The 22,656-nt window shown below is 46.7% G+C and overlaps 1 protein-coding gene across 2 annotated transcripts in view; it reads left to right on the forward strand.

Annotated features, from left to right (window-relative positions):
- Positions 1-21,330, forward strand: part of EXOC3L1 (exocyst complex component 3 like 1) — a 154,426-nt gene extending 133,096 nt beyond the window's left edge. For both annotated transcript variants that reach the window (XM_083165050.1, XM_083165051.1), the window contains one exon: positions 18,757-21,330. In XM_083165050.1, coding sequence (XP_083021176.1) covers positions 18,757-18,943 — 187 coding nt within the window. In that variant the 3' untranslated portion in view covers positions 18,944-21,330. The remainder of the gene's footprint in view (positions 1-18,756) is intronic.
- Positions 21,331-22,656: the final 1,326 nt, after the last annotated feature.

The raw sequence follows: 22,656 nt of genomic DNA on the forward strand, positions 1-22,656 counted from the left end.
TTTGTGTCACCACCTATAGTCGGCTTCACCTCATACTTGACTACATCCTGCTAATCCCCCTCCTGCCCCCCCCCCCCCCGGAAGATGGACAAGTCATTGTAACCCCTCCCCAATCCATGGACCTGTGAATTAAAGTAGCTGGCTGTCAGGAGGGCAGGGCTTGGTGACATCCACCTCACCCCGCCCCCAAAATGTATCCTCATCCCACCCCTCATCCACCCAGAGAGGAGTTATAAAAATTAGGCAGGTATGCTTCACCCTGTGTGTCACCCCCCATACAGTCTCCTTCATCATGTGTCACACCCTGGCTGGCATGGGTTGGCGCCGTGCTAAGTGCCTGGGAAGCAGTGTGATCGCGGGTTCACGGACCACCACCATGCCTCGTCTTCTCGGGAGGAAGCAAACACCATCATGTGTCACACTCACAACAGTCCACTGCACTGTGTGTAGCCCCCTGCTTCCTTTTCGCTGTACATGTGTAACTTGCCAGTTCCTATTGACAGGTGACTCTTTTAATCACCCTTATACCGGAAAATGCTATAAAATCAGACATCACTTTACCTGCAATTCGTCCTTTGTTATTTACCTTATTGTGTGCCCCTGCAGCCTAATTTATGTAGGTAAAACTGAAAGAAAGTTTAAGGAAAGGATGTCTATGCATGGCTGTTCCATACGCCATGCAATAGAAAGAGGTAAGAGTGACCAGCCAGTTGCTAGGCACTTTGCTGAGTGCAAGTATCCCCTGTCGAGCTTCCGATATCGCATGATAGATTGTATTCCCGATTCCAAAATAGGAGGCGACAGAGGTCGGCTTTTATTACAAAAAGAAACTAGTTGGATCCATCAACTGGATTGTTTAGCACCCAGGGGGTTAAATGAGCAATATATACCCCAAAACTTGTCATAGGTATATATAGCTGGGCAGCAGCCACCTCAAGGGGAACAACAGGGAATTAGGTTGACATCCCACAATACCTACAAAAGCCCATTGATTATATCAAATGGCAGCTGGTATGGCGGAATATGACCAGTAACAGCTAGGGAGACCTAGCTGTGAAAAGTCGTATTCACTGCCACACTATAGGTATATACAGTTGGTGATCTGTCACCTAGGAGACTTGTCTGATCTATTTTTTCTTCCTACTACCTCCTTCTCGCCCTTTTCTCGCCACTTAGGGAGGAGACCCCCTCAAAAAATCCTTGTTGCCTTTTTTGGCATCAGTACCTATTACTATTGAAACTACTTATATTTTCGCTAAGCTTTATACATAACAATTCAGTGTTATAACCACTAAATCCCAAGATACTAATACTGTACATGCTCTTTCGTATTGATAAATTGCATTGATTTTGACCAGACTGATTAATTGATCAGACATCTATATACTCTGTCACACTGCCTCTGGGGATATCACTGTGTGCAGCCAGAACAGATATTTAGATCTGACCTCTAAGGGGGAGACTGCAACATTGTGAGCATAACAATTGATACGTTAGCTGCAATATTTTTCCTTCTTGAATACAATCTATCTTGTTGAATACTTGTGACAAGGTGATTACCAGATATCTAACTATTCAGAAGGAACGCATTCCCTGAACATCTATCTAGGGGAGCATACCCCACAAATATTTATAACCTGTGGGGTACAAGTATCTTTTTCTTTTTCGTGTTATTTGTTTTGTGTGTCATTGTCTAGTGCTAGTCTAGTATAATAAAGAAGTTTTTTTTAGCTATAACATACTCATATCAGGGATAATTCCCCGAACATACCTATTATTGTATCACTAAATTACTACGCATTATACATATTTGAGGAACCTACTGAGTCCCCTTTAAACTCATTACTCTGAATATCCTTTCTTTACATTATTATACAAATTTTCAAATTAAGAGTGCCCCAACAAAAAGAGAGTCTGTCCACTTCTTCTTTCCAATAGACAAATAAAATTTGAAACATTGATAATTACTTCTATTCTGGCATCTGCTTGCTTCCAAGTTACAAGAGTTGTGAGTGCATATGTCCCTGTGTGTGTGTGTATATATATATATATATATATATATATATATATATATATATATATATATTCCAATTTCCCAAGGGAAAGAATGACAGCATTCAGGAGACGTGTAAGTATAAACAAAATTTGTATTCCAGGTAAAGGGGAACGTTTCGGGGAGTGACCCCCGTCTTCAGCCCCAACCTACAGCACTGGAAGAACCATTACAATAACAATTTATACTTACCTAGCCGCAGAACGCCCCAGGACGCGCTGACAGCGTGGATCCCACTTACGGAAGTGTACCGCTGACCACTTCCTGTGTGTGACGCGCAACCTCGGTTGCTAAGCAACACATGGCTTGCGCTTCAGCGACACGGAAGCACAGCGTTCCACCTTCCTATCCAAGTGGACTCCGCTGCAGACGCCTTCCATAGAGCGCCCGCGGCCAGGAGCACAACAGAGCAAAACAGGCGAAAATTACCACATGAGGGTCCAGCTCCAGTAAGCCAACCCCGCGCGGCTAAGCCATTGCAGTCATCACCCGGGTACCCTGATCGAATAAGTGTGTCTTACCGTGGACCTCCCACTCAGTAGACTCACACCGGATACTGGGATCAGTCTGCGCGGACTTATGCCGACACGGTGTCGGCCACTGGGCATCTTGATCCATCATGTACGTACGCCTGTGTAACATAAAAGAAAAAACATATATTAGACAATATAAACATAGGTGGAACAGAAAAAACATTACATATACATAACTTCACAAACCAGTACACAAATAAACAGTCAGAGGGAGAAACCAGGGTAACTGTCCATGCTTAATGAAGGGTGTTCCAGTTGATCTTCTTGTTGAGGCCATCAGGGTAGATGGTCCCCAACTTAAAGATCCACTCGGACTCCCTAATCAATAGTTTTTTGGATCGATCACCACCTCGTGGTGTTTCAGCCACGTGATCAATCATGAAGTACTTTAACGAAGAGATGGAATGGCCACATCGTTTGAAATGGCGTGCCACCGGCTGGTCAACCTCCCTGCCCCGAAGGGACAGGTTAATCGCCGACGGTGAGCCGCCATGCGTTCCCTGAATGTACGGGAAGTTTGCCCGATGTAGTAGAGGGGCAGACTAGATGGGTCAAGTGGTTCTTTATATACTGCCTTCAATAATTTTGATGGATAAATCTTGGACGACAATCACCCCGCCTTTATCGGCGGGATGAATTACAATGTCCTCCAGTGGTGCAAGTAGGAAAACTGACTTAGTGGTACTGTGCGTGGAAAAATGGGTGTGGTCAGGGGCATGGTCATATGACACTAGGGGGAGTGGCTAGAATATTGCACGCCGAAGGCACATGGCCAAAATTCACACAGTAATGCCTGTTACACACCCAATACATATGACCCATGCCATAATGCCCATTACACATTATGCCCCACACCATAATGCTCATTACACCGCACAACTGATTACTAATATGCCCCCACAGTGCCAGATATGCCCCCAGTGCCAGATATCATATGCGCCACACTTATGCCCCCACAGTGCCAGATATCATATGCCCCCAGTGCCAGATATCCTATTCCCCCAGTGCCATACATATGCACCCAGTGCCAGATATCATATGCCCCCACAGTGCCAGATGTCATATGCCCCCACAGTGCCAGATGTCATATGCCCCCACAGTGCCAGATGTCATATGCCCCACAGTGCCAGATGTCATATGCCCCACAGTGCCAGATGTCATATGCCCCACAGTGCCAGATGCCATATGCCCCACAGTGCCAGATGCCATATGCCCCACAGTGCCAGATGCCATATGCCCCACAGTGCCAGATGCCATATGCCCCACAGTGCCAGATGCCATATGCCCCACAGTGCCAGATGCCATATGCCCCACAGTGCCAGATGCCATATGCCCCACAGTGCCAGATGTCATATGCCCCACAGTGCCAGATCTCATATGCCCCACAGTGCCAGATGTCATATGCCCCACAGTGCCAGATGTCATATGCCCCACAGTGCCAGATGTCATATGCCCCACAGTGCCAGATGTCATATGCCCCACAGTGCCAGATGTCATATGCCCCACAGTGCCAGATGCCATATGCCCCACAGTGCCAGATGCCATATGCCCCACAGTGCCAGATGCCATATGCCCCACAGTGCCAGATGCCATATGCCCCACAGTGCAACACATATGCCCCAGTGCCAGATATCATTACTTACATAGCCAAGCCTGGGAAATGTAAAATACATGTATATTTCTGGGCATGCTTACTGCTGGCAAAGTAACAGTCTGTTACTTTGCCAGCAGTAAGCAAGCCCAGAAATATACATGTAACTAACATTGCCATCTAGAAACATGATGGAAACATAAGCTAGCAGCAGCGCAGCCATACTTACAATATAGAAATACACACTCCGGAGGCCGCTCCACTACATCTCAGGCAGCCTCCCGTTTGCTGCGTCACAGTCACACACAGAGACTACAGAGGAGTCCCGCCGGCACCAAGTGGTCTGGCCGCGGCGACGTCCTCTGAAGATTTTAAGCGCTGATGCGGCACGCAGGACGCGCCGGCACAATTACATCATTGTGTATTCCGGCGCATGCGCAGTCAGCGCTGCCCGTAGTTTTCTTATGGCGGTACGGGGTACCGGCGGTTTATGATATAGCGGTACGCTGTACCACCCCGTACCGCCTCAATTGCACCCCTGATGTCCTCATATTTACTAAGGGCACTCAGGGCTTGTAAGTCGTCCCGCCGATAAAGGCGGGGCGATTGTCGTCCAAGATGTATCCAAGTACTGACATGAACTTCAAACTCAACTGGCAGACGCCCAAGTATACAGAAAACTCTCTGCCAACCCGACAACTAAGTATCAACAGGAACTGCTCTCCATCCTCAACAAGGCTGTTGGGGAAGGCAAAATCTCATCAAAATTATTGAAGGCAGTATATAAAGAACATCCTGTTGTACCCCTGTTGTACTCTTTACCCAAAGTCCTTAAAGACCCTCTGTTACCCCCAGGCAGGCCAATTATCTCTGCCCGTGATTCATTGTATCAAACCATTGCTCAACTGTTGGACCATCTGTTGCAACCCTTACTGTTGTTAAAACCATCCTTCCTCAAGGAAACCACAAGCTTTATTCACCTGCTTAAACAGTTCGATGTGTTGCCTGAAGGCACGATTATGGTCTGCCTTGATGTGTGCAGCCTCTACACCTCCATCCCTCACGATGGGGGGGTGGAGGCTGTACGCAAATTCATTGCACAGTTTCTAGACCCTGGCATTTTTTATCACAGTTTATTCATACAATTGTTGACGCTCACGTTACAGCGCAACTACTTTTTGTTTGATGGTGGGTACTACTTGCAGCTGAGAGGGTGTGCCATGGGTTCTCCTGTGGCCCCCTCTTATGCCAACATTTTTATGTTCTTTGAGGAGGAATTAAAATTCTTCACCAACCCTGCTGTGAGAGATAACCTGCTCCTGTACACCCGCTACATTGATGATATTTTCATCTTGTGGACGGGTGGACAGGAGTCGTTGTCTAGATTGATTGTCGACATCAACCTCGGCAATTCCTCCATTAAATATACAGCCACCCACAGCAGTACTGAAACCCATTTCCTCGACGTGGCAGTTACTATCAGTGATAATGTGATTGGCACTGATGTATATTTTTAGGACGTCGACAGGAACACTTTCCTTCTTGGTTCCAGCCATCACCCACCAGCTCTCAAACGTTGTCTTCCACGTTCGCAGATGATGCGAGTGGCTCGCATTGTCAGCGATCCAGAGAAGGTGGGTTCGCGTCTGGATACACTCATTTCCAAGTTTGTGGCCAGGGGCTATGACCCCAATACCCTACAGGCACAAAAATTGGAAGTTCTGCAAATGTCCCAAACAGATTTACTCACTCCCAGACCCAAAAGTTCTAGCACAGTATTGCCCTGGTCCAACTCATTCTCTACAGCAAGTGTAGTGATTCGCCATGCCACCAATGCCCTTTGGCCCATTGTAAAAACAGACCCGGATTTACCGGGTTTGAATAAGATTAGACCACTGGCAGCCTTTTGTAGGGGTCCAAATCTACGTGATCGCCTAGTTAAGGCTGATATCACAGGCATGGGTATTCCTAAGCCCCCGAACACCTACACTAAAGCTCCTGGGTGCTACAGCTGCGGGTCATGTGAAACTTGCAAACACATAGTATCTTGCAAACAATTTAAGCATCCTCATAGCCCAAAGATGTTCGACATCCGACAGGTATTGACCTGCAGGATGTCTCACGTTGTTTACACCATCGTTTGCCCATGTGGACTTTACTACACCGGTCGGTGATTAACCTGTCCCTTCGGGGCAGGGAGGTTGACCAGCCGGTGGCACGCCATTTCAAACGATGTGGCCATTCCATCTCTTCGTTAAAGTACTTCATGATTGATCACGTGGCTGAAACAACACGAGGTGGTGATCGATCCAAAAAACTATTGATTAGGGAGTCCGAGTGGATCTTTAAGTTGGGGACCATCTACCCTGATGGCCTCAACAAGAAGATCAACTGGAACACCCTTCATTAAGCATGGACAGTTACCCTGGTTTCTCCCTCTGACTGTTTATTTGTGTACTGGTTTGTGAAGTTAGGTATTTGTAATGTTTTTTCTGTTCCACCTATGTTTATATTATCTAATATATGTTTTTTCTTTTATGTTACACAGGCGTACGTACATGATGGATCAAGATGCCCAGTGGCCGACACCGTGACGGCATAAGTCCGCGCAGACTGATCCCAGTATCCGGTGTGAGTCTACTGAGTGGGAGGTCCACAGTAAGACACACTTATTCGATCAGGGTACCCGGGTGATGAATGCAATGGCTTAGCCGCGTGGGGTTGGCTTACTGGAGCTGGACCCTCATGTGGTAATTTTCGCCTGTTTTGCTCTGTTGTGCTCCTGGCCGCGGGCGCTCTATGGAAGGCGTCTGCAGCGGAGTCCACTTGGATAGGAAGGTGGAACGCTGCGCATCCGTGTCGCTTAAGCGCAAGCCATGTGTTGCTTAGCAACCGAGGTTGCGCGTCACGCACAGGAAGTGGTCAGCGGTACACTTCAGCCAGTGGGATCCACGCTGTCAGCGCGTCCTGGGGCGTTCTGCGGCTAGGTAAGTATAAATTGTTATTGTAATGGTTCTTCCAGTGCTGTAGGTTGGGGCTGAAGACGGGGGTCACTCCCCGAAACGTTCCCCTTTACCTGGAATACAAATTTTGTTTATACTTACACGTCTCCTGAGTGCCGTCATTCTTTCCCTTGGGAAATTGGAATCCATTTATTATTTTGTTCTGGCACCGGGAGCAAGTTGTCTACATCAACCTCTGAGTGCCGGCAGTTATTGGATCTGTATATATATATAGAAACCATGGGACTTGTACTGCACACACTAACATCGCTTAAAAATGGAGTGCTGTAGCTAATATATGTGTATAATGCATGCAAGCATTTAGAGAGCCAGCAACATCCTTGCCAAAAAATATAAATCTTTAATGTAGAAAAACGGCATAAGTGCAATCAGGGAAAAAGGTCATATCATACAATTAAAAGGAAGGAACGAGTACTTAGCATAGTCCAAATATGCAGCACAGGCCTGATGCTAAAGAAAGCAAGGTCCCCTCCAGGCAGAGCATCTGAACGCCGACAGCTGTTTCGGTGCGCTTGTCGCACCTTCGTCAAGGGCAAATGACTGCCCACCAACCTTGATCTTGTATAGCCCCTAAGACACAATTACATGGAATGTCTGCCACACTGTGTGTGTCCGTGAGAGAAGCACGCAGACATTGTTCCGGAAACAGCGCTAGCACTGAAGCCGGACATAACGTGCTCACGTCCTGCACAGCGCGGCGGCTGTAGCGGGTAACCATGGAAACGGCTAAACAAAAAATAGCCGCTACAGCTAGATTCAGTAGCACAGTGCTAATAAATAAAACAAGGTATCAACAAGAAGTGCTGGTTACTTACCCTGCCGCACCAAAATGGCTTACTGTAAATTTTAGTGATGTTAGACACCCCATAGTCTTCGGGCTTTAAAAGATCTGGTATAACAAACAAATGCATTTAATACAAACAAAGTGAACGCAACACAGGAAATGAAGATGAAGAAAAATAGAGACAATATACACAATTAAAGAGACAGTACACCTAAAAATTTATAGTATAATACAAAGCAAGCATTTCATATTTATAGTCAATCTATGACTCTGGACACCACTTAAATAAGTACCCCTTATTCTTAGAGCTAACAATGTAGTGATTGATACTCATTTAAACCATTAGGAGTTGTACATTGAAAATGGTCTATCCACAGACATTCAAGAAATGGCGCCTTCAAATGCCATAATTGCATCAATTGCCAATTTATGAAGACTGAAGCAGAGTTTGTTGATCCTCACAAGGGAAGGAAATATGAGATTCGCCATCACCTGACATGTGATAGTCGCTACGTAATTTATGCGATTGTTTGCCCATGCAAATACGTTTATATAGGCAAAACTATCAGGCATCTAAAGGAGCGTATAGCCCAACATCGCTCATCGATTAAAAAAGCCTACACAACGATGGACTGTAATACGCCGCCTGTAGCTCGTCATTTTGCAATGGCAAAACATACCATACAAGACTTCTGTTTCACCCCCATTGACCAAATTCTACCTTTAAGACGTGGGGGAGACCGCAATAAGCTTCTGCTGCAGCGTGAATGTCTGTGGATAGACCGTTTTCAATGTACAACTCCTAATGGTTTAAATGAGTATCAATCACTACATTGTTATCTCTAAAAATAAGGGGAACAATGTCAGCGTGCTTCTCTCACGGACACACACAGCGTGGCAGGTGAGAGACATTCCATGTAATTGTGTCTTAGGGGCTATATAAGATCAAGGTTGGTTGGCAGTCATTTGCCCTTGACGAAGGTGCGACAAGCGCACCGAAACAGCTGTCGGCGTTCAGATGCTGGAGGGGACCTTGCTTTCTTTAGCATCATGCCTGTGCTGCATATTTGGACTATGCTAAGTACTCGTTCCTTCCTTTTAATTGTATGATATGACCTTTTTCCCTGATTGCACTTATGCCGTTTTTCTACATTAAAGATTTATATTTTTTGGCAAGGATGTTGCTGGCTCTCTAAATGCTTGCATATATATATATACAGTATATAGATATATATATAGGATGGCACTCTATTAAGACACTGGGCTCCGGTGCCAGGAACATATCAAATAGTATAAAAGCACTTACACCCCTCTTACAGGAAAGGATTGGAACCAGCACACGGATTTGTAGTTGAAGAAAAAAGTGATTTATTGTACAAGCATGGTTGCACAAACAGACAGCTGTATACCTGACAGCTTTTTTTAAAGGCTGCAATGGCCTTTAAAAATAAAAAATACACAGTAATCTGTCCCCCTCCTTTCTGGCCCTGTTTTTTTTTTTTACTGTATGCTCCCACAGGGTGCATTGGGGTGTGGAAGTGGGGGGGGGATGGGTGGATGGGTTGAGGTAGTGTTGGGAGGGGTTGTGTGACAAAGATGCAGGGAGAAAAATGTGGGAGTGACATTAAGCCATTAAGCCCTACAACATTAAGCCCTGTTAAGCCATGCCCCTCAAATGAGGCCATGCCCCCTTTTTCCCGTTATGTTATATTTAGTCTGGGACCAACCATTAGCATATTTCTAGATTCGCCTATGATCAGCACATGTTGCTGGAGCGGAGGGGGGGATCTATGTTTCTGTATGTGTGTGTGTGTGTGTGTATGTATGTATATATATATATATATATATATATATCTATATATATATATATCTATCCTGCAGTTGGTCTGGCACTTCACTCTTTAATCAAACGTCTGCGCCTGGTGCCCTCAGAAAAAAGGGAGACTATGGGTGACATTCTATGGGATGAGATTTGTGTTTTTTGGCGAATATTAGTAAAAAAAATGGCGACATCGCATTTTTCCGTCAAGTCGCATATTTAATAGGATGCGCTAAGGGACGGATATCGCATATTATGTGCGATAACTCATGCGGACCAAAAGTGCGTGAAAAAAATCGCATTTATATCGCATCCAGATGTTTTCGTAGAGAAAAGTATACAAATCGCTTATTTAATGCAATGCGTTTTCACAAATCGCACTTTTTAGGTGTCTAATAATCGCACTTATTTCAGACCAGGTTCTGTTAGGCGATTTGGCCCAGAACTCACTTTGGTCAAGTGCACACATGGTTAATTTCTGCACAGGTGCCCTCAATTTCACTCAGAAACACCCCTACATAAACCCCAACATCATTAAGGACACCTGTGAGAGTTTGAGACATGGAGATTTTGCAGAGTGGTTTGGAGTTGCTTATTTGTGATGTGGCGCATTTGGAGGAGCTGCGCAGGAGGGAGGAAGCTGCGCACCAGATCCAGGTAGCCCCCCCGATTACTGCGTACACCACATGTATCGTGCTCGGTTGTACCTGGACTCCCTCTTGGATCAACAGGTTGTGGGGATGTTTAGGCTGAACCGCATTAACCTGTTGGACTTATATGAGCAGGTGAGAGATGATTTGGACCCTTTTGGGGGAGGCAACTATGCAGTGTCTGGGCTGCAGAAATTAATGTGTGCCCTCTACTATTTGGCCACAGGCTCCACTCAGTCTATGACCTCATGGTCCTTGGGGGTATCACAGGCCACTCTCTCTTTAAGCAATTTACTCAAGTGTTACTTGCTTTAAAGAAGTTGTGGCGGACATACATCAGATTCCCCAGTTCTGAGTTGGAGTGGCAGGACCACAAGTTGGCTTTCTATAGACTCTCAGCATTCCCTCACGTGCTGGGAGCTATAGACTGCACACACATTGGGATTAGGGCACCGCACGTGCGGGGCCACGTCTACGTCAATAGGCGTGGGCGGCACTCCCTGAACGTGCAGGTTGTTTCCAATGCTCATCTCAAAATCCTAAGTGTTGTCGCAGGCTTTCCTGGGAACTGCCATGACGCCTATATTCTGAGACACTCTGGCCTCTGGAACTGATTTACCGAACACCAAATGCCAGAGGGCTGGCTACTAGGTAAGTACATTTTTACATATTACCCTGTCTGTCCTTATTTGTACCTGCTCTAATGTGTGTGTTTCCAGTTTCACAAGCATATTGATCTTCTACCAGTGTCTCCTGTTTGCACAAAGCACATACCTTACCATATAAGGCAATCACTTCCTATCTGTGTTTTAGGTGACTCAGGATATGGGTGTGTTTCCTGGCTCATGACACCTTTGCGCTCCCCAGAGGGCCCTGCACAGCACCGGTATAATGAAGCCCATATTGCAACCCGCAATGTGGTGGAGCGCACATTTGGCGTTTTGAAAAGTCGAATCCGGTGTTTGGACCTGTCATCCGGTACGCTGCTTTACCACCCTGCAAAAGTAGTGATGATCGTCCAGGCTTGCTGCATGTTGCACAACATAGCCCTGTCCCAACCTGCCTATGTGGAGGAGGAACATGCAGCAGTCGTGCAGGAAGCCCAACCTACCACACCTTGGGTAGTGAGGAATACGCAGAGGGGGAATCTGGTGCGTACACACATCATCAGCCGTTACTTTTCTGGTATTCCAACATGTACCTTTGCTGTAAGTGTACTCATATACAAATGATTTAGCAATACCATCTGTTTCCACCCACATTTAGCCTAATTCACAGAGCCCAATGGATGCAGCTGGTGGTGCTGACCTATCCCTTGCTGGTATCAAGCTTGTAAGTACATTTGATACATGTATGAATTAAGTTTGCTGTAAAACATGGCTCACTGGTGTTGTGGAACTACACGTGCCAGCATGCACTGACACACTATAACCATTACAGTCCAAACCATGAGTGTCAGAGCTTGCTGGAATATGTAGTTCCACAACCTTTGACGGGCCAGGAGTTACCCAACACTACTTTACAGCAATCCCATTGTCATATACATTACACTATGTCATATTTCACACAACAATTGGTTCATAAATAATACACAGACAAAATGGTATGCGGTTAGACATTTTTACTGCAGTATACTATGTCATAAGCAATCTGCATTTTTGTCACTAAAACATTACAACTTTCGGGGGATGTAACAAGATGTATTGCAAATTAGATGCAAATTACAAAAGTATCAAAAATATGACCTATCTTCTCCTACCATCAGGCCACCCTAAACCACTTCTTGAACCTGCACCCAGGCCACCACGGGTCCTAATACTCCGACGGGGTGGGGAAGTGGGGGAGCCACTTACTGGGGTGCTAGATACACTACTCAGTGTTGATGCTGCTGCACCTACGACATTGCCTTCCATCTGCTGTAGTTGGGCCTGCATACCTATTAAGGCATTGGTCTGCGCTGTGCATGATTGGCTTAGTGCAGCTATACTTTGCGCAAGGCTGCCAATATGGCTATTCTGTTCCCTTACAGCAGAAGTTAGATCTGCAAAACGGGTGTCAATGCTATTAGCAATGCGCACATGAGTACCTACACCAACCCGTACACTACGTGCAATTTTTCTTAATTGAAGAAAAGTGTCACGCATGTACCCCTGGATGTTACCTATTTGCAGGCTTTGGGAGGCCATAAATTCTATTTGTTTCTCCTTGAAATTTACCAAGGAGTTAGCTACTTGGGAAGCAGAAGCTGCTGTATGGGGTGTGTTCAGTGGCGTAGCTACAGGGGTCGCAGCGGTCGCAGATGCGACCGGGCCCCTGAGCCAGGGGGGCCCAACCCCCGCCACTGTCCTGGAAGAGGGAAGCGAACAGGACGCACGCACCCGTTCCCAGTGCTGCTTTGCGGGCCCGCGTGCGTCGCGCTGACGTCACGCGGCAAGGGGTCCCCTTCCTATTGGCTGCCTGCGGCTGGGGACGGGACACGGTGGCCGTATCTGAGCTGTGATTGGCTGCAGCGGCTCCGTGACGTGACGTCAGCGCGACGCACGCGGGCTCCAACCTCCCCATCTTGCTGAAGACCCTGTCTGATGAGTCCGATGAGGTGAGGCAGCGTTATAGAGGTTTGAGACACCCTGCTGCTTGTGGTTAGGTTATGGCACTGTGTGAGCCCCAGCTGCTGCAAGAAGATGTGTACCGTACCCCATTCATAGATCGTCCTTATCACCTGGGGTGTAATAATAATGTGGGAGAACTGGGTGTAATTTGGGCCACCTGGAAATGACTTGGCTTGCACGTGTAGGCTGCCAGGACTCAGGAGCAGGACCGCCCGGCGCCCTGTATCGGACTACAGTGAGTCCTGTCTGTCAGGCTTTTGAGATTATGGGGAAAATTGCTAAAACTGCTGGGATGTGTAGTTCCACTGTTACAGTGGAACTACACGTCCCAGCATGCCCTGTCACAGTTTTAGAAATCCATTATCTAAAATCTGTGGCAGGGCATGCTGGGACGTGTAGTTCCACAACAGCACTATATAAAATATAAACAGACCGAGATTTTAATTTTGTTGTATGTAGGGGGGCCCCAAGCTGACCTTTCGCACCAGGGCCCATGAACCCTTAGCTACGCCCCTGGGTGTGTTTGTGGGTGGGGTTGGGTTGGGAGACACCCCACTTGGGGGAAGATCACTCTGTGATGACGTCTGTATTTCCTCCTCTGCCGCAAAGGTCTCCACGGGTTCGAGAATGATGTCCATTTCGTCCAACACCATCATAGAGGAATCTGTTTAATGTGTTCCTAGTTGTACAGTACCTGTGGATACAGATGAAGAGGTAAGTACTGATGCATATATAGGCCAGACTCTCTTCAGTACTGTTTTACAAAGGGCTTGAGATGCTGAACGCACATACCTAGGGGTATTATGTACTTACACATGTACCCCGATACAGCATGTAACATTGACATTAATAATAAGTGAGATGGCTTGGTCAGATTACATTTGTGGCACCCCGGACTTTTTCGTAGAGTCCCAGCAGCAGGACCTCAGGGGTTAAAACCCCCGTGCAGTGCAGGGCGCGAAGGAGCGTCCCCAGGCTGACTGACAGCTCTAGGGGACGTATAGGAAGAGGAAGTTCCTGGAGGAGGGGAGGAGGCTAGCGGGGCGCGGTGACGCGTGTGTGACCCCCGCCGACCCCGTCCTCGCACGCCGGAGAAGCAGGGAGGACGGCGTGAGGGAACAGGGAGCGCGCGGAAGCAGCAGAGGACGCTGGAGAGACGCCGTCGTGCTGAGGACGGCACCAGAGCCCCGGGGAAGCGGACAGGAGCCGAAGAGGCCGGCGTAGAGGTCCTCCCCACGGAGAAGCAGCCCAGAGCAGGAGCGGCGCATCTGAGTGCGGCAACGCTGCAATAGCAGCGCCCACACTAGAGCGCCCCTGCACAGAAGAGCAAGCCAGCACCAGCCTGACAGACGGCCGGAGGACCAGCCGAGACGGGCAGGAGCCTGCACCTTGATCCAGCAAACAGGTACCTTTTCCTGCAAGGGCCCCCAGGCTGGATCTCCACTGGACACTCCCTGCCACCACCGTGACTTGTGTTAACCCCAAGGGTTCCACTACCCACTCCCTGTCACCAACGTTGATTCATTGCTGGAGCCTCAGGGACTCCCAGAAGGACCCACCAGCTCCTCTTTGCCCTCTTTACTCTCTGCCCGCCTGCCGCTCTATGAGAACGGATACAAGATCCCTTAAATCTTAATAATCAGTCGACACCCAGGGAAAGTTAGTCAGGAAAACTCCACAAGTCCCTGCATTACCCTGTCAGCTCTGGAAAGACTGCCATCTTGTGGCTAAAAGTGACTACTACTGAGATTCAACTTTTCCCTTGACTTTCCTTGCCGGATTACCCTTACTCCTCAGGAATCTTTGCTGATATTCCCTCTGGTTACATTAAATGTGTCTGGTTGAATGTTATGCGATAGGTTATAATTGGTCTGTCACCTGTAACGGTGAGCACCCTGTAAATGTAAGCATTGGTTTCTAAAGTCTATCGACACCATTATATTGTATTAGTCCGCTAGGCGGCTATGAAGTGTTATTTGTGAAATAAGTCACTATAGTACCATTTCAAGTTCGGCACACGCTAAGCTTGGATGTGAGATCTGCATTTAATAAAACGCAAACAGTTGTACCTGCTGAACGCCTTGCTTGAGTTCTTAGGGCGGCGCGGTCCCTGCAGTCGACGAGGAGAAGAATCGGTGCGGAACCACGAGTATCCAGCAACTCAAGGTAAAACATACACCCCTGCCGTTGGCGTGTCACACATTCATTTCCGTTGCAATGTAGCAGCAGGAGATGAATGTAGTATGAAATATTGTTGATGTGACATGGGTGTGTGTACTGTATGTGTAATGGCCTGTTTTTTGTTCATTTACCTGCTTCTACAGATTCTGCAGCAACAGGCCTTCTTTTCTTGGATGTGTGAGCACTTCGGGACGGACAATCTGTGAAAGGAAAGATGGGCAGCCATTATGTACCTTGCAATGGATAAGCATTTACGGCAAACATGCATTGAAATGACATTAATGGACAATACTTCCTTTGGTTAAGGACTACATTATTTAGTCCCCACATTATTTGACATATGTTTTTCACCTAATTTTTTTGTTTGATTATTATTAAACTATTGGACACATTACAACTGCTGGATAATCTGTGGTATGTAGGCATGGCAGCTAAACCACCAGTACACCAATGTGTTTTTGCCCACATACATGTTAGGCTGCTAGAAAGAATGTTAAAGTGTTGATCAATATCAGCAGTTGTGGAACTACAAGGCCCAGCATTATGAGCAATTTGAAAGTAGGAGCAGGCAATTTATTGTGCTTGACCTTGCTGGGCTATGTAGTTCCACAGCAGCACTTTACTTAGCATAACAATACAAGTGAACATTACAGTTTGAAAACATTGGCATGTATGTTTAAGATTGCATGTGGTCACACTTACCAGCTCTGGGTGGCGTTTGCGGCCTATCGGTATCCGCGACATGCATGCCAGGCAGGACCTCAGGGGGTATGATTCGCTTTAACTTCACCTCATAGGACGTGTAGCAGACAGTGGTGGGGCTTCCTCCGCCAGTCTTGGTGGCCGCCTCCAACTCCATGGCCATTTTACTTTTGAGCTGTCTCTTGATGTCATTGAACCTCTTCTTGACATTTCTGACCAGGCGCTTGTGCTGACTTACAGCGTTCACCGCCTGGGTGATGTCCTTACACATAGCCCTTTTCCGCTGTGTAGTGCTCTTGTGGTGAGTTTTCCCAAGTAACCGGTCAAACACAGGTATGATAGCCCGGACAAGCGCAGCATTTTCCTCGTAGGAGAATCTGACCTTTCGGCCACTTTTGGTGCGGCCAGCTTCTACCTCCTCCTCCTCCTCATTTTCTACTCCAGCCATGTACCCCTCCTCCTCCATGCCAGTGTCTTCCTCCTCCTCCCCATCTTCCTCCACCTCTAACATGTGGCCCTCCTGCAGCTGCTGTGGGGTATGGTCAAGGTCCTGGCTATAGGGTGGGGATGCCAGCGGATCCTCCACCTCCTCCTGCTGGGGCTGGCCTTGCTGTGGCCATGCTGCCTGCCACACTGCTGCCTCTCCCACTTGGCTGGCTGCTGCCACTGCTCCCTCTGCCACTGCTCCCTCTGCCACTGCTCCCTCTGCCACTGCTCCCTCTGCCACTGCTCCCTCTGCCACTCCTCACTCTGCCACTCCTCACTCTGCCACTCCTCACTCTGCCACCAACACCTCTTCCTCTGCTCACACTGCCACTGCTCCTCTCCATGCTCCTTACTTCCTATCAAAGAGTGAAATGGTGCCAGTGCCCCTTTATATAGGGGGTGTGATGCATAATGGAGGGGACAGAGGTGGGCCAATAGGTTGGGGGGTTTTTAGTCATGCGGAGCCAGTTTTGTAAATCGCACTCCGGTTGGTCCAAAACTCGCACATGACCAGCGGAATAAATCGCATTTTTTTGTGACTTAAATTCGCACCACTTTGCCGCAAATCGCACTACTTCGCACTTTTCAGCCTCCAAATCGCATCCCATTAAATATGCGATTTATTACCCAAAAATGCGATTTCAAAAAGGGCGAATAGCGGCGATGTGGTGCGAGATAAAAACATGCACATTTATCTCACTCCATAGAATGTCACCCTATATATATACTGACAGATCCCATTGCACTCTCTGTCTCTTTCCCCCAGTGAGGAGCACATGTTGCTGGCATGGAGGGGGGATGTATGTTTCTGTATGTGTGTGTGTGTGTGTGTGTGTGTGTATGTATGTGTGTGTGTATATATATATATATATATATATATATATATATATTCACTGTGGTGAACCCCTGCTGTATACTACTGCTCCTGATCACATTATTTTGGTGATTTTTCATCCTGCAAATCCCCAATTAATCACTCAGTCTGAGGACGAATCTTTTGTTGCCCTGAATTGTATCGGACAGATATTGAATTACCCGTCTACGGATACTCTTATATAGGACAAACATAGTTACTGTCGGTTGCATTCTATGCCCCTGATGAAGTCATGATATGACGAAACGCGTCGGGATCCATGTTTTCAACCATAACTGAGTTGTACTAACATATGATTGTTCACCACTTGTGTATATTGGATACCCTGATATGGGCTTTTTATATGTTTGTACATTTTATATTAAATGTTAATGTCAATTTAAAGTGATTGTGTATTTGTACTGTATTTTTGTTATTTATTCAATGTTATGCCAAGTTTTGTCTCCCTGTATTGTTCCTTTGTACGGCGCTCCCTCTGAAACCCCCCCCCCCCCCCCCACACACATTTTTTCATTTCTATCAGAGGTCCTTACAGAGGACCCCTCAGAGGTGCTTTTCCCACATTATAAGCACAGGAAGGGGATCCCCCCATATATATATATATATATTATTATTATTATTATAATTTTATTTATAAGGCGCCACAAGTGTTTCGCAGCGCCGTACAAAGGAACAATACAGGGAGACAAAACTTGGCATAACATTGAATAAATAACAAAAATACAGTACAAATAAAGAGCACCACAGTTCAATACACATTACAGCTTAAATGTAAGTAGTTGAGGACCCAATCAACATACAACTAGAGGCTTGAGGCCAATGATGGAGATGAGTATGAAGATGGTCACTGAGTGTTGGAGTAAAGGAGAGCTGTGAGTGAAATGTGAAGAGAAGTGGGCTTTGACAACAGGAGGGAAGAGGGCCCTACTCGGAGGAGCTTACAATCTAGTAGGAAGGGGAGACAGACAGATTACAAGAGGTGCAAGCGAGGGGGTGGTGGTTAGATAGCAGGATGTAAACAGGCAAGGGGTCGGAGAATCAGCTGGTTTATGCAGTGGAAGGGTACACTTTGATGAATAGGTGAGTTTTCAGTGCCCGTTTGAAGCTTTGCAAGGTCGGGGAGAGTCTAATGGAGCGAGGGAGTGCGTTCCACTGAAGGGGTGCAGCATGGGCAAAGTCCTGTACTCTAGCATGGGAAGCAGTGATCAGGGTGAATATATATATATATATATATATATATATATATATATATATATATATATATATATATATATATATATATATAGTGTATACACTGATCCCATTGCTCTCTCTCTCTCTCACCAGTGAGTAGTGGAGGGGGATGTATGTTTCTGTATGTGTATATGTGTGTGTGTATATATAATATATATATACACAGAGAGAGCGTATATACACTGATAGATCTCATTACTCTCTCTCTCTCTCCACAGTGAGGAGCACGTGTTGGCGTTGCTGGAGCTGAGGGGGGATGTAAGCCGTGATGTGAGGAACACTATACTAAGCATGATGCAGTCTCAGGTCCTGACTTTTCCTGAGGACTATCGCCCCATTTTTATTAATATCTCTGTCCCGGCTCCTGCTCATCCATTCTGCCTCCATCCAAGCTCCTGCACTTGAACTCAACGTATTCATTAATAAATACAACTTATATAGTACTGCCACACCCAAAGGTGTATATGTGTGTGTATATATATATATATATAAATATAATCTCCTACATATGCATTTTGGACACTGTTAGACCGATTTGGATGAAATCGGTGGTTCACTGCCACTAAAACCCCCAATCCTGAACCCATGGATGTCCCAGGGGCTCATAAAGCGGTCCAGCCACTACACAAAGTGGAAACAACAGTAATGTGATCCCAATCAGTGCGTACAGCTGCCTTTAAAGTAATGTACTTAATGGTTATCCCTTCACCAAACTAAGATTAGTACATAACTTATCAGGCGCTTGTACTGTAGTTCAAAATATATCAACTCTTCTTCTATTCAGCAGTTTTAATATTTAGCCATGTAGTGAAATAGAGTATGGGGCATAGTGAAGTATAGTTTTTAATAACATGTAAAAGCTACACGTCATCAATATACCTGCACCAGGACACATGCTCATTCCAGATGGGTTTTTACACAAGATATTATCTCTCTCCCAGTGGCCCATAAATATATTCGCGTAGCTTGGTGCAAATCTGGTGCCTGTATGTTGCAGGTAAAAAGATTCATTGTATTGTACATAAAATAATTGTTGTGTAAAATCAATCTTACTCTTTCTATGATAAAATTTTGGAGGCCTGTAAAAATGTTGTGACTGCTTTCGATACTTCCCGATGATCAATAATTGTGTATAATGAACGCACGTCTGCCATGACTAACATTCAAATGTGATACTTATTTGATCTACGCAAAGTGGTCAGGCAAGCAAGATATGGAAAAGTTGCATTACATAGGGGGGATAGAGGACATGGGGTTTAAAAAAAAAAATGTCCAGATCTGGGAGCTGAGAGGTCCCAGAGTGGTTGGTGTAGGCTGGAAACACCACGGGCATCAGGGCCTTCTGCTGAATGAATTTGGATGAGAACTTCAGAGAGGGATGTTCTGGGATGCCTATTGGAGTGGCTCCCTTACAGTGGACATGCGACTCGGCCCCCTGTGCTCCATCCACTGGACATGCGACTCAGCCCTTGGGGCTCCATTCACTGGACATGCGACTCGGCCCTCTGGGCTCCATCCGCTGGACATGCGACTCAGCCTCTGTGCTACATCCACTGGACATGCGACTCGGCCCCCTGTGCTCCATCCGCTGCACATGCGACTCGGCCCCCTGTGCTCCATCCGCTGGACATGCGACTCGGCCCCTGTGCTCCATCCTATGGACATGTGACTTGGCCCACTGTGCTCCAACTGCTGGACATGTGACTCATCCCCTGTGCTCCATCCTCTGGATATGCCACTCGGCCCCCTGTGCTGCATCCGCTAAACATACTCAGACCCCATCACCAGAAATTCACATAATATATCTCTTTGTTTGCACTGGCCTCAGGATGAGCCCCATAATGATCGCACCAAACCTGTATGTACTAGTCTCTGTAGAATTTATGTACAATGATCTGATGCACATGGCTTTGGGACCTACAATAGCATATCATGCGTAGGAGTACATGTGTGAGGGGCTGTAAGCTGCTCATGTGTATGGAGGGGCTGAAAGTGGTGCCTCTGGCACTGCCCCTTAGACCACCCTCTCTCCCTTACCCTGGCACCCAAGACCACCGAGTGCGCCACAATACACATGGAGGGAGCCAGTATATGAGAATAATTAGAATGAGAATAATTAGAGATGGTTAACGCACAGCTGAGCCGGCTCAAAAATCTGGATAATCTAAATGAACCAAATGAGCCATGAAAAAAAAGGGGCGGTGGCTCCTGGAGTGAGACAGTTCTTCTTTTCCCATCACTGACTGTCAGTGATTGACAGAACCGCCGCTCAGTCACACTCACGGATCAAGGACTCCTCCCTCCAGCTCTCCCAGTTCATAACTCTGCTCTCCCGGCTCATAGCTCGCTGGCCACTCAGAGCCTCACTGTCGGCACACAGCTCTTTTTTTTACGCTAATCATAATAATAATAATAATAATATCAGTTTTATAAAAAAAAATCTGTTTAGTTTTGTTAAGGTGCCCATACACGCACCGATCCCGGCGTGCGTTCTGGGCTAAAATAGCATTGCATCGCATTGCATGCCTTGTGCATATGGTATTCCATGGTACTTATGGTACTTATTTCCTAGCACGGCGCCCATCGCATAAGATTGTATGCCTTAATTAAGGCATACAATATATACAATTGAAAAGATTTTTAATTGTATGTACAATATCGCATCTTATGGATCTCATCTTATGGATCTCATGGATCTTATGCATCCATAAGATGCATAAGATCCATGAGATCCATAAGATGCCATAACATAAAAATCGTAATAAAACCCCCAATAACCATTGTTAACGCCACCGGCACTATCAACACCAACCCGAAGCGTGGCAATCGCAGCGTGCCCGCGAGGGGCGGTGGTACGCGTCCTCCGACCTGAAAAATACCCCCACTATCCACGTCGGCGTGGAGTTGATTTTATATAGTGTGCCGAGCACAGCGAGCCACCGAGCCCGAAGCGTGGCAAGCGCTGCGAGTCCCGCGAGGGGACACAGACTACTTCACATGTATTCCGCGTCCCCTCGCGGGGCACGCTGCGCTCGCCACGCTTCGGGCTCGGAGGCTCGCTGTGCTCGCCACACTATATAAAATCGACTCCACACCGACATGGATAGTGGGGGTATGAAAAGGTCGGAGGACGCGTACCGCCGCCCCGCGCGGGCTCTCGCCACACTTCGGGTTGACATTGATATTGGGGTGGCGTTAACAATGGGGGGGGGGGGGCATTTCACCCATGAGGGGGGATTAGCAATTAAAATTGGGGTTTGGGGGGCTTTTTACATTGGAATAAATGTAAAATTGGGTCTCTGGGACCATTTCACATTGATTCCAATGTAAAAATCTTGTCCATTGCGTTGATTGCATTGCATGCATCTTATGCCGCACAAACACATAAGATGCGTGCAATGTTTGCAATGTAAAAGTCTCCTCAATCACGTCAATTGCATCGCATGCATCTTATGCCGCACAAACACATAAGATGCATGCAATGCTTGAGATATCAGCCCGACACATACAATCTAGATCGTGGGCGCCGTGCTAGGAAATAAGTACCATATATATATATTGTGACAAGAACACTGGAGTAGTGTTTGAGGGCAGGTATATTTGTCCCAGGTTCTTGTCCTACACCTTTTAGAAACAGGTGTTTTGCCTCACAGAGGGCTAATCAGCAAGCAAGCTGTAAAAAGGCAGCCAGAGTGAACAGTGTGAGAGGATTGCCTGGGAGATTGCAGAGTCTCTGTGTGAGAAGCAAACCTGCCTTTTACAAGTGAGTCCCCAGTGTTGACTGGGAAACTTTGTATTTTTCTTTAGTGACAGTTAGGAGCATCCTGTGTATAGTTAGTGCCGGACAGGCAAGGTATTTTCTTATTATGTTTATTTTGTTTTCTGCTGAAATAAAACTGGTTGCGGCCAGTTGTACCACAAAGACTGGACTGGTGTGATTACTCAGCTGCTGTTGGCTGCCTTCTACCCCAGAAAAAGGCATCCAAATTCCTGGGGTACAGTGTTACAACTTGGTGGAGAATGCGAGCACTCCGTTCTGTGCATAAGTGAGAGCCGCAGCTGTGTGAGCCCTGCAGAAAACAGTGGTTTATGCAGATACAGCCCAGTGTGAAGTTGCT

The sequence above is a fragment of the Crinia signifera genome, chromosome 11 (assembly GCF_055691185.1).
Source record: "Crinia signifera chromosome 11, ASM5569118v1, whole genome shotgun sequence".
NCBI lineage: Eukaryota > Metazoa > Chordata > Amphibia > Anura > Myobatrachidae > Crinia > Crinia signifera.